Source organism: Diadema setosum, chromosome 4 (assembly GCF_964275005.1).
Source record: "Diadema setosum chromosome 4, eeDiaSeto1, whole genome shotgun sequence".
In the NCBI taxonomy this organism is placed as follows: Eukaryota; Metazoa; Echinodermata; class Echinoidea; order Diadematoida; family Diadematidae; genus Diadema; species Diadema setosum.
Genome location: NC_092688.1, coordinates 13,504,472 through 13,517,420, shown reverse-complemented (window position 1 = coordinate 13,517,420; position 12,949 = coordinate 13,504,472). Strand labels below are relative to the sequence as shown.

At 40.1% G+C, this 12,949-nt stretch overlaps 1 protein-coding gene across 1 annotated transcript in view; it reads right to left on the bottom strand.

Annotated features, from left to right (window-relative positions):
- The window catches only part of LOC140227563 (probable E3 ubiquitin-protein ligase HECTD4), a 100,282-nt gene that overhangs the window by 16,035 nt on the left and 71,298 nt on the right, over nt 1–12,949 (bottom strand). Inside the window, 11 exon segments of the mRNA XM_072307980.1 lie at nt 667–833; nt 2,422–2,693; nt 3,107–3,376; nt 3,867–4,131; nt 4,655–4,928; nt 5,525–5,679; nt 6,881–7,042; nt 8,045–8,264; nt 9,065–9,240; nt 9,670–9,825; nt 12,146–12,334. Coding sequence (XP_072164081.1) covers nt 667–833; nt 2,422–2,693; nt 3,107–3,376; nt 3,867–4,131; nt 4,655–4,928; nt 5,525–5,679; nt 6,881–7,042; nt 8,045–8,264; nt 9,065–9,240; nt 9,670–9,825; nt 12,146–12,334 — 2,306 coding nt within the window.

Sequence of the window (12,949 nt, the reverse complement as noted above, 5' to 3'; positions counted from 1 at the left end):
GAAGGATCTGGAAACCAGTTATATGACATCATGCACCATTGAAGTAATGAGTAACTGTTAAATTGCTGTTGTAGTTTTCTGCCTTTTGGCACCGTTGACACATCTTTGCACATATGCACACACACCACAAAAGTAAAATCTGTCCTAGAATAGAGTACACAGCAAACATGGAAAGTATCTCTTCACACTCCTCACCTTTGACATGCATGGCACTAAAAAATAATGCATGGCGTTAAAAATAATGCTCTATCAAAAGTCTGCTTATAGGAATGGACAAGGAAAATAGGATTGCTTTATTAATATGCTTTATTGCCACGGTTGCGCCTTGTGCTAAGTTCAAGATGAAAATAATCTCCAGATGTGAATACTTCATGCTCTCTATTGTCTCAACAGTTTTGACGTACACTTTCTTATTCTTTTTTTCATTGAACTCTGATACAAATCATTTTATATACTTATCTCACGCTTACCAGTGACAAATACGCAAATCTAAGAATTCAAAACTACAAGTTTTTTCACTCCCTAAAAGGAATGGAACATTCTATTAAGGTCTGCCTCTAATTTAGGCACGTACATGTATCCCCATGCATGTTTCTTTGTTTCCAGTAGTTTGGAGAATTCCATAAATACAAAGCCAAGGTGACCATGGCAACTGTGGTAACTAACCTGTGCAACTGAATGTTTGAGATGTCAATGGATGTCGTTCCTGTCAGTGAGCTGCTGGCTCGCCGCATTCCACCCTGGGGACGCTCCAGCATGTCGAGCGGATACCAGTAGCGCACTAGGACGCCCTCACTCTTCAAGTAGGACTCTACTTGGACCAGCTCATGTTGCTGCAGTAAAATTCATCAGGTTATCGTATTTGGTTTAGCTTTAAAGAGTAAAGTTTCTTGGAATCTACACATATATTGTCTCCTTTTATCACTAGTTTTTTGGTTTTTCTTTTGTACAACAGAAAACAATCTTCTCCTACATATGATTGTTTGAACAGAATGGAATGAATGTGGCTACTGCTTCTTGCTGACATTCAATATTTACACACAGCAAAGAAATGTACACTAGTATTTACAGAAAAGATGCAGATTGTCTGACATACGACACAAAATAATACAAGTACATCTAACGATGATGATGATAACGATGATGATAATGAAGATGATGTAACAAGGATACTAGATATATCGCTACGGCGACTGATATGCCTCCGCCATAATGCATAGTTCTCCTAATAGGTCTATAGTACAATGTCTTGACAATGTGTGATGACAGTTTCACACAATTGGCAAAATATTAAAATGACAGGTTTGCCACAAATGTGCTGAATGTTCACTTTCCTAGAACTAGGTTCAATTGGATGAATGATTAAAATGTCAGAGTGCAGGTATTTGGGGAACTGATAATTTTTACTTGACTTTTGACCCTTTTATAAGTTTATGCATTGAGTAATTTTCAAGGTATTGAGAAAAAAGTATAATTTCAGTATCAAAAGGGGAAAATAGCATTATCTAAACCTGGCCTTTGACCTTTGACCTCACAGTTCCAAAGAGAATCACTGTTAGGTTGAACATGCATAAATATGTAAGTTTCATGATGATACCAGGAATGAGTTACTTTTGAGATATGGAGGAAAAAGTGCAATTCAGCACTTTCACTTGACTTTTGACTTTTGACCTTTGACCTTTTGGCAAAAACTTCCCACAGAATATATATTGGGTAATACATGCATACATCAAGTAAAAAAAAAAAAAAAAAAACCTTCAGGCATTGCATAAATATAAGGAAAGTAGTGATATTTTGAGGAGTTGACCTTGACCTTTGACCCCCCTGACCTTTGACCCATGACCCCCAACTTCCCTAGATAATCACTGACCATCGGTACAAGCATATATACTAAGTTCCATGAAGATACCTTGAACCATTTGCGAGATATGGAGAAAAACATGAAATTTCAATTTTTTTTTCACAAAATAACCTGTGACCTTTGACCTTTGATCCTGTGACCCTAAAATCTACACAAAGTATTATCCCCCAAGGATATACCCTCATACCAAGTTTGATGTAAAACCACCACACGGTTCTTGAGATATCGACAAAAACAAAACGGGACGGACGGACGGACGGACCCAAAAACATAATGCCTCCGGCCACTTCATTGCGGAGGCATAAAAATGATGATGATGATGATGATGATGATGATAATAATAATAATGATAATAATAATAATAATAATAATAATAATAATAATAATATTAATAATAATAAAGATAACAATAACAATAATAACAACAACACCATTACTACTACTACTACTACTACTACTACTACTACTACTACTACTACTACTACTTCTACTACACTACACTACTATTAGTCTCTCAGTAACACATGTAATGGCAATCTAACTAGTGCTTTACCACTTACCGAATCGACATCTAGGACAACACCAGCAAGGCCCAGGGTCTTCAGCATGCTACGAATGGCGTACTTGGGCACCAAGGTGCCTCCTGCGGCACCAGTGCTCTCCTCCCCCAGGGGACGGATCAGAACCGTGGTGCCCTTGCGCACCTTGTCGATTGTGAAGCGTGCCGCCTCCACCTTGACGTCGTCGATCGTCGGCAGGTGCAGGTCGCGTGGGATCCCGCCGTTCTCCTCGTACAGGAACTCTACAGTCTGCCGTGCAATGTCTGTCATGCCTACAGCCATTCAAAGAGTTTTTAAGATTAGTGTGGTCTTCATTCATTAACCTTCATTGATAATGTACTTTGTCTAGGGTTGCTTTTTCAATGGGGAAAAGGGCAAAATGAAAAAGACTTATGAACAGAGATGCACACAATATGAAAAGATAGATATCACGTCTGTTTGTGAACAGTAATACAGTGTACTATGCTGCTACGTATTTCTGATCTTCAAAGGACTGAAGATAACTTGTCAAATCATTCTGTTGCTTTGATCCAATTAATTCTATGCACTGACATGTATTCCCCCAATAGATACAGAAATGAGGGAACAGCAATTCTTTCACCTTCAACTGAGGGACAATATAATCTTACTGTGGATATAACACTAGATACAAATCTGATGAAGAGAGATTTAAAAGAGGACATACCCAGCTGTAAGGCTCCTTTGATTTGCTCCAGGCCAGACCTACGTTCCGCCTCATTCCTGAATCTCCGCCGGATGACGGGGAAGACTTTGAGCTCCCAGGCTCTGACGAGGAGCGCCACGTGGTCCTGCTGCCCCTCCCCATCTCGGTCATCATCGTCGGAATCATCTGTTGTGGCAGAGGGCGCCCCCTGGTGTTGGGAGAGGCCAGTTGTGGTGAAGTCGGCGTAGGCACCGGGCAGACTGTAGTGCTGTGACTCCGCAATATCATATTCTGGCAAAGGGACAACAAGGAAAAAGTCTGGTCTGTAACAGTGTGCAAACTTACTACTGTATATGCCATATATTTTGCAGGATGTTATTTTTGCGAATTTCGTGACTTGGATGCTATTCACCAATTTCAAAACATGCAAACAGTATGAAGTCTGATCCGAGCATGAATTCATTGTACAGGCATTCATTTCTCTCTCCACTGCTGTACTCCTTGACTGCAATTTTAAAAACTCGCAAAATTTGGGGGAAGTCCTGATTCACAAAAATACATGGCGTGTACATAATCTTACTTTGAAGAAGAGAGCAATTATCTGCAAAAAAAAAAAAAAGGTTGAAGAGTTAAAGTTAAAAGGCAAATTGATCATATTGATGATTTTTGGTGGGGTGCACATGGAAATTACATTCCTCAAAATAAATATCATGTCAATTAATGCAGCAGAACTCTTCTTTGGCAGGGTTCTAAACTGGTGAATCCTACAGCTATAATTTACCTTTTCTTATCTTTTGTGGAGTCGCCAGTTTGAAATTGATCCCAGCATCTGCAGCGAGTGTGGTCGATGCCTGGGCGGTGGGGGTCTCCGGGGGCAGGCTCTCATGGTCGCTGTCGCTGTCGAAGTCCCCGTGGAAGGGCAGGGCACTAAAGTTTGCTGTAATCTCCTCCATGGAGTCGGAGGATTCCATGGCCGCTGTGTGGTGGCAGTGGCCGTCCACGTAGGCGAAGGGTCGGCTGCCAAAGTTGGCTCTGACCTGGGTGTTCTGGGAAGCGGAATAACGTGGGGGGGGGGGGAGATATGTAAATCTGTGACTGAATTCTGTTGAATGGAAAGTTCCCCTCAAACATTTACATTGTGCAATTGTATATGAACGTGGAAAGATTCAGACAGACAAGTGAAACACTGAGAGAAAGTTATTTTTTTTTTATCATACACAAAATTGTTACATTCACTACATTTTTCTCAACGTCAACAGCATCATCATAGCTGCCACAAGCAACAGCACTTTCATCATCAATACTGCACCAAGTGTAGCATCACACCCAAAGCTACTGCCACACCATGCTAGTGTCACTAAAATGCAATACGACAATTATCTGTACAAACGACTCTACTATCTTTATAACAAACGCAAATCATCATTAGGTCCCAAACAATCCCATGTTGATGAACATCATTTGTACATTTAATAATAACACGATCATAATCATCATCATCATCATCTTTGTAATCAATATCAGGGTCACATGTATCTCCTGTATCACCACCAACCCATCACTGGATACCTTCTTCTGGACGTGGACCACCGGCCAGAGTCCGCTGCTGACCTCCTCAAGTGTGGGAGCAAATTTGTGGCCATTGAGGGTCATGAAGACGTGCCCCATGGCCGGCTGACCTGGAACGCCCTCCCCGCCGCTGGCCGCTGCAACTGCCGATGATGCATCCTCGTTGCGCTGCCAGCCCATCCCAATGGTGTCGCCGACTTTGAGGACTATGTCCAGACGGACGCTCTTCCAGCGAAGCAGGCTGGCTCCACTGTAGTGTATGGCATGTCCACTCCTACAGCATTTGGGGTAAGAAAAGTGGTCAAACAAACATTCAGGACATGCTACAATGAAAAACTACAAATCTGGCTAAATAAAACTTACCCCATGGCATTAGTGCATTCAAAGTCTCTGTTGCCTTTAAATGGTGCATAAAATATTTCAGACCATTAGAGATATCAATCAACCATGCAAAACCACTGGAATATTCACTCTACTAAAGACATATCATTACGCACAAAATCATAACAGCACTAACTGCATGAAAATTCTTCAGAACCATATTTGAATGCCCTGTTAACCAAGGAAAGCTGCCTTGGTTACATTGAATTGAATTAAAGTGACTATGTGTATTCCATACTACAATCTACTTGAATAAAATATATGAAGCCCATAGTTCTGTGTTGCATACATACACCAATCCAAGGGCCCCTTTGTAAATCAGTTTTTTAACTGAAAGGGCTACCCTGTGAAAATAAAACGGAATAAATAAATAAATAAATAAATAAATAAATAAATAAATAAAGTCCTGTCCTTAGTAATTCCCCGCTTTAGGTCCTATATGTACAAGGTTGACAAACAAGAATCTCATTAAAAAAAGGTTGGACTTACACTGGGAACAGCACCGTTCCAATTGGATTTGTCCAATTGCTTGTCCCTTCCCTCTTTTGGGCAGGTGGGGCCAAACCCATCGACACGTTGGGTCCCGAGTCCTCGGCAGCGTCACCATAGGAACAGATTTCCAGCTCCCAGTAGAACGAGGGCGCCTTGGGAAAGGAAGTAGATGCGATTGATATTTCTTAAACACGTGGTACTTGCTGCTTGACCATTATAAAGCATACAAACTACCGGTAGTTCAGAAGCAAAGGGGTGCAGCCTCCTCTCACAATGTGTAGTGCTAATTCTATTCTGATTTTCAATCTGGCACCATATGTGAAACAAGTTTGCACAGGCCTACCCTGTCTAAACCATTTGAAATGTGCAATGTGCTGAAAAGAGCTAGTGTGTGGCAAGAATATGGCACATATTGTAGTACAGCAAAATCTAAATAAACACACATCACCAACAAATCCCTGTGAGGAATTCTCCACCTATGTATAAGAAATCCATTGCCAGCTTCACAGCAGACTTGGCACCCCATCTGTCGAATGAGTTTGTCCCACAGTGTGGTTATACATGTATGTTTGTATGTCTGATTGTCTGTAACCATGAACTTTCAACAAGTCCATGGTTTTCATTTAGTCCAATGACTAAAACAAGCAAGAAATAGGTGTATCCTTCACATGCACATATCAATCTGTCATGCACATTTACGCAGACAAAATTTTCATCATCTACAGAATGAATATAGACAACCTTTGTGAATTTGGGTCAAGCATGCATGTAGATATGTGCTTGTGCAAGTGCAGCATGAATGTACGCATGAATGTATGTTTGCATATGATGACATAAATGGTATCCCGGGGTACCAAACAAAAATCAGCCATTTTGCTGAATTATTTATTTTTTTAAAAAGGTTGTACCCTCGGTGCCAAAAAGAGGAAATTATTTTGGTGCTGGGGCTAGCCACTGCACTGCACTGCACTAAAGCACACGCTAGTGGTATCACAGCGTGCCATGCACGCATAGTATAACATGCAGTGGCATGGGAGTGACTATGTACACGCACACACAGTGCATGCATTTTTCTCTGGCTGTCGTCGAGTGGACGTGAGGTGGTACTACACAATGCGGTAACCCGAGGTACTACGGTACCCCGGGGTAACGTGTGATGCATCATATACTGTACATTATGTATGCAAGCATGCGCTAATGGTACATGTCTGTGTGTGTGTGTGTGTTTGTGTGTCTGTGTATGTATGTATGAAAAGGTGCATGAATGTGTGTATGTACAAGTGTACAACACTGTGTACATTTATCTGTCTATCTATAATCTTGTCTATAATCCTGTCTGGAATCCTTTCTCACCTGACTTGGAACTGGCTGAGAGGCATAGCACATGACCCCTGCAGGCAGTCCTCCTGAGGTCGTGGGGTCACCCAGGAAGGTGAGGGAGGACATGCATCGAGAAAAGAGACACGCCTTCGATGGTGGATAGGCTCTAGCAGGGTCAAAGGTCATATCCTGCAACTGTGAAGCAATGGAAATTGCACAGACAGATTGGCACGCATGTGTTATTTTGCGATCTCGGTACAATGATATGGTCACTGGTAGTGCTCAAGTGTGCGAACTCTTCACTGAGGGAAAGAAAAAGCATTATACTGCATCGTCTACGAAATTCATCATAACCTCTGTCATTGTAGGTCTAAGAAAGTATTACAATATCTTTCATAATTTCACTATGATGATCATGTTTCTGTAAAAGCAACAAACCTATCGTCATCATCATCATTCGTATCATCATTACTCAACAATACTGTTATATTGCAGCATGAGCTCTATTTGTTTATGTGAATGCTTCATTACTGTACATTTGATAAACTGCTATTACATGTACCATTACAGTTCCTAAGAATTTGTGCCATCACCAAAAATGAATTGTCAATTAATGAAGGCATCTATTTGTAAACTATCCCCTATATACTTTAACTCCGAATACCGCAATTTGATGTCTAATGGAAAAACATGCAGTGTACATCCTGCAGACAAAGAGCCAATAGAAGCCTCCAAACACTCCAAATAAACACTGATTATGACAGCCTTATTGAGCAGGGACTGTTGCAGATAAATACTACACCTTAATTTTGACTTTTTTCTTCGTGAACCACTTGTAAATGAATTACTGCACTTTTGTTCCTTTTATAATGCACAAACATCAATATCATCTGAAAGGATCATAAAATCTGGAAATGCATATTATCAAAAAGAAGAAGATGAAGAAGAAGCAGGAGATTGAAGAAAAGAGGAGGAGGAGGAGGGGATGAAGGAGAAGAACAAGAAGACAACAATGATGACAAAAAAGACTGTAAACGTGTTCAATTATTATTATTATTACATTGAATAACAAATTCATTTATTCCTAAACTCATTCATTTATTCATTCATTAATTTATTCTGGAAGAAGGAGGAGGGGGAGGAGAAAAAGGAAAAGAAAAAGAAATGAAGAAGAAGATGTCAGGAAAAGTGACTCACACTAGAAGACGTCTGCTTGGCCGGTGGGGTGGGGGGTCTGGCGCAGTCGCGGTACAGCATGCGCAGCCTCTCGCACTGGGCCGCCACCACTGGCTGCCTCTCCCCGGTCCCACACTGCTGGGAGAGCGACTTGAGCACCTCCAGTGGCAGGTTGGTCTGCCGTACAAACTCGTTGGCAAAGGCCTGATCTGTCATGTGGTGGGCCAGGACAGCACATGCTCTGTCGCATGGAGAAAACAACCACACACAAAGACAAAAAAATTACAGTGTGATAACACTAACTCACTGCAGGAACTTTCTGCGAGGCTTTCAAACTTCAGTTCAGTTCAGTTCAGTTTATTTCATTTTCGCACGGAACCGGCTTCAGCCAATGGCTGTTCTTCAGCTGGTCCGTGCCCGATAAAATCACATATACATCATCATACATTGTACAATAACAAACATATCAAACAAACAAAACAAAAAATACAATACGTTGATTAAAATACCCCCCCCCCCCCCCCAAAGATAAAAAAGAAAAAAGGAGTTTATATCCAACATTACTCTATGCTGGAAATGCCATGAATATTCAACTGCAGTATTTACTCTCTGCCGAAGTTTCATACTCAAAATGAAAAATACTGTAGTACATTGCACCTAAACAAAAATGCAGGAAATGATGCTGTGATAGTGGACAGGTATTCTGAGTATAACACAAAATATCTACACAGTGTTTCTGTTTCCTTTTCTCCTGCAAAGTTCAATCAATTCACATATAAACAATTATGACACAAACTATCAGGGAAGAACAATAACATGTAGAGTAAATGAACAACAGCATGCACAAAGTGCATAAGAATCACATAACCCTAGGATAAATATAACTAGAATTCAACTATTTTGCAAGCAGAAAGACACATCTGTGGGACACCAGATATAGATAACAAAAAGGAATTTGAATTGGTGGGACTATTAATGATAAAACCAGTTCAACCTTACAAATAAATGGGCTGTAATAATACAGTGATCTCATATTCTCACCTGCTACTGATCTCAGCCAGGACCCTGCAGGTTGCCATGGCCTGGCTGTTCCCATCTCCAACAGCCGGGAGAGGCACTAGCATGGGACACGCCCCTTTCCCCTCTGGTGGTAGTAATAGGCTGTGGAGGGCTGAGACCAGCTTTTCTGTGATTGACAGCTGCTGCAGCGGAAGCACCTTTGGGACAGGTGAAAAGAGATGTAGAGTCAGTTAGTTTGAGCAGAAAATACAAGACCAAGAACTGTATTTTTCAAATTTTATTCTTCTCTTAGAGTTAAGGGCATTCAATTAAAAAATGCATGGATAATGTCTTTGTGTGGGGCACCATAATAACAGTGATTTTGCAACCTCTTATCTACTGTATGTTTCACTAACTATTTTGATGCAGCTCAATGGCAACTGATATTTATAATTCTAAAGGCCTAGGAACAATCTCCTTTCATTAACTTTCATCATGCTTGACACAATTACTAATATCACACTGAAAAGAAAAGTTTGATTTGAGATAGGAGTGGATTGACAGACCCTGGAGATGTGAAATACATGTACATATTGCATACAAGCCAAACGATTTCAATTCCTCTGAAGGTAAACAAATTCTCTTACTATATTTTTGGGTGGTTGGAGTCGGGCCACGGAAACATCCATTGGGTTACTGATCTTGGGAACATCTGCATCCTTGACGGAGACGGAGGCCACACCCTGATGCTCTGAGATGGTCAGAACCTGGACCTCAATGGGAGCACATCCCTCACCAACAATCTGGGCACACATCAAAATATTTTTGTGAGCAAAGGGTCATGCATTTCAACTCAAATGAACTCAGACAGGAGACAAAAAATTAAGCATTTTTTGGTAATTGGATATGTATATATATTTTTTTCTTCTTCTTCTTCTTCTTCTTTCTTTTTTCAGGGCAAATTATTTCTCACTAAATTTCCTGCTGCAATTGAAAAATTACATGAGTCTTTCAATGTCTAATTGTGTAACTGGAAAACTAACAAGAAAAACAAAAATCACTCAACAATTATACAGCCACACATAGCATAATGTAATCAAGAAGATATGAAGCATGAAACTGCAAACAAGAAGCTGTGAACATGTGTATTTTGTATGCCTCCACAGAAATAGCACTCTTATATTAGATTTTTTAAAGGTTTGTCAAAATTTCAGCTGTCTGGACCAATTGAAGTCCTTTCCATTCAGTCTCGTGTACATAGTGAGGATAATTCTGTCAAGACTTAGGAAGAAGAGTAGAAACTATGAACAAAGGCACCCTAAATGTATTCTATCTGTACCATACAGGCATCATCTCAAAGACATTTGTGGGATACAATTGGCCCTGTCTTTGATTCAGTAAAAGTTGTTGACCTCTTACACATGTCAGATCAATACTCTTCAAACTTTGCCTGAGAAAGTTGTTTGTCAAATATGTAAAAAACAAAGTTGTATATTTCTTTCAGAAAGACAATAAGAAAACAAATGAACAGGTGGTTATAAAAATTACAAATACATGGTCAATTTCTTCACAACAAAAGAATGAGGAGCTAAAAAAAAATCCACATTATTGATTTTTTATGCCCGAGGTGTGACTGCAATCTACATCAACACTGTTTGCTTGGCATTCCTGTTCATACAATACACAGTTCATAGTCAGGTTCACAAAGAGCTGCCTGGACTTTAAATCAACTTGGAGTTCATTAACTTTTAATGACTGTGGAGCCCAAAGGGTCCCTAAATAAAGCTAGGTACCATGAGAACATAAGTCGCAGTTAGCTAACTTAAAATTATCCCTACGCTCCTTCCCACAAGAAATCTTGCGGTTAGGATGTACGTACAATTGTAGCTCTATGATGAGGGCACCCCCTGAGAAGCACTGTAACTACTGGGTCCATGTAAATACAGTTAACAATAAGCCCACTGTTAAGCTTGATGTCTGTGAGTGCTGAATTACTTCTGGTAAATGAACACTTGTAATTACTGTGCTAATATCAGGGAGGTTTTGCGCACATGCTCAGTATACATACTATGCCTGAAATGGGGATCATTGTGCACAGTGCACTGCACTTCCACATATCATTAATGCTGGCTAACAATGAGTACCATCATCGATAGTAAGCACAACATGAATGCAACTCATAGTGAAAAGCTAATTTGCCTTAGCCTACCATCAATAATAGGGTGACTGTGAGAAGCTCTGGCTAAGTTGTTGACCTCTTACACATATAAGTTTATTAGCCTTCAAACTTTCCCTCAGAAAGCTGTTTGTCAAATATGTAGAAAACAAAGTTGTATATTTCTTTCACCCCTTGACAATGAGAAAACAATTTAACAGGTGGTCATAAAAGTAACAGTCATAGTAAAATTCTTCAAAACAAAAGAATGAGGAGTTACAAATCAATATTATTGATTTTCTTTGTCCAAGGGGTGACTGCAATCTACACTGATACTCTATTTGTTTGGCATTTCCTTAGGTACAAACAGGATGGGGTGGGGGAATGTACATTATGCACCTGGAGTTTGGAATGCAGTAAACAAATGAGTCATGAACTCTGCAAATAGGTAAGTAGGACACTCATGAGAGATTGCATTTTACTTTAACCCATTGAGAACGACTCCTGAGTATACTCGGGCAAGTGTCTAGTATGGGAAATGAATATTATAGCAAAATCAGCCCGACCTTATAGGGTTAATTTACTTTTCAAAAAAAGCAGAACTGGGAAAAGATACTGTTTGTCTACAAACTGCACAAAGTTGAGGAATTGCAATAAAATTTGTACACAGTCATCACCAAGATATCACATCTGGCAAAGTACAAATGGAATGACAGAGAGCCAGAGTAACATCCAGTTTCACTGTTATAAGATTTTTGAAAACTTACCATTTTAAAAACTTGCCACATCAAAATATTGCATCTTTTGATTACGGACGTAGTCAACAACATTTTAAAAAAAAAATCAATATGTAGTGTCGGCGAATTGTGTCAAGAATATGTCATATGTGTACATGATGACAGATATATTTAATTAGTTCAGATTTTTTTAAAAGTCTGTTTTATAATGGTTGCGGAGAAAATAAGTACCTCTGCCGTAGCTCCCGTCTTGACACAATCCTGAAAGCCGCCAAGTGCGCAGAATGCTGCCACCACTTGACGACATGTGGAGAGGAGTTGATCAACGGATGAGCCCTGGGGCTGGGAGGCCAGCAGGGCCAAGTGACTGGCCTGAGAAGAGACAATGGCTGGTACTTGGTCCAGGGCATGTGACAGGACCTACCAAGGACACAAGGAAAGGGCAATGAAATGACATACTTACCACAAATGTGGTATAAACACATTAAAACTCTTCCAAAGATGGTCTATTACAGATTGTCTGTGACAAACTGGGAATAGTGGGGTGATTACTGCACCATCTAATATAATGATAATAATAAATAGTCCTGTCACAGCGCATTTCCAATAAACTGATGAATGTGCTTTACATTCAAATTCATCCCAATGACAAAATCAAAAAGAAAATAAGAACTTGTTCAAAATCTTCTTGAATATCAAAACCGAGGGTAATGAGCGGAGTTCATACATGTACCTTTGGCAAGGTATTCTATGCCTTGGCCTACAAATGAGAAACTGTGCTCACTAGCCTTAGTTTTTACTTGTGGTATCTGGAGTTCCCTAGTATCTAGAAATAAGGATCCTATCAGCACAGTCAATCACAACAAAATTTTAATGCCAATCACAACAAAATCTGGGCATCGAAAACTTGCATGCAAGTGTCTGACAAAAAGAAGTCATCAATGGAAAATTTCAGATTCTGCACAACCAAAACTTACCACAACAATTTGGGGGGAGATGGGGGTTACTGTGCACCCTTCCCATAGGGGTGAATTT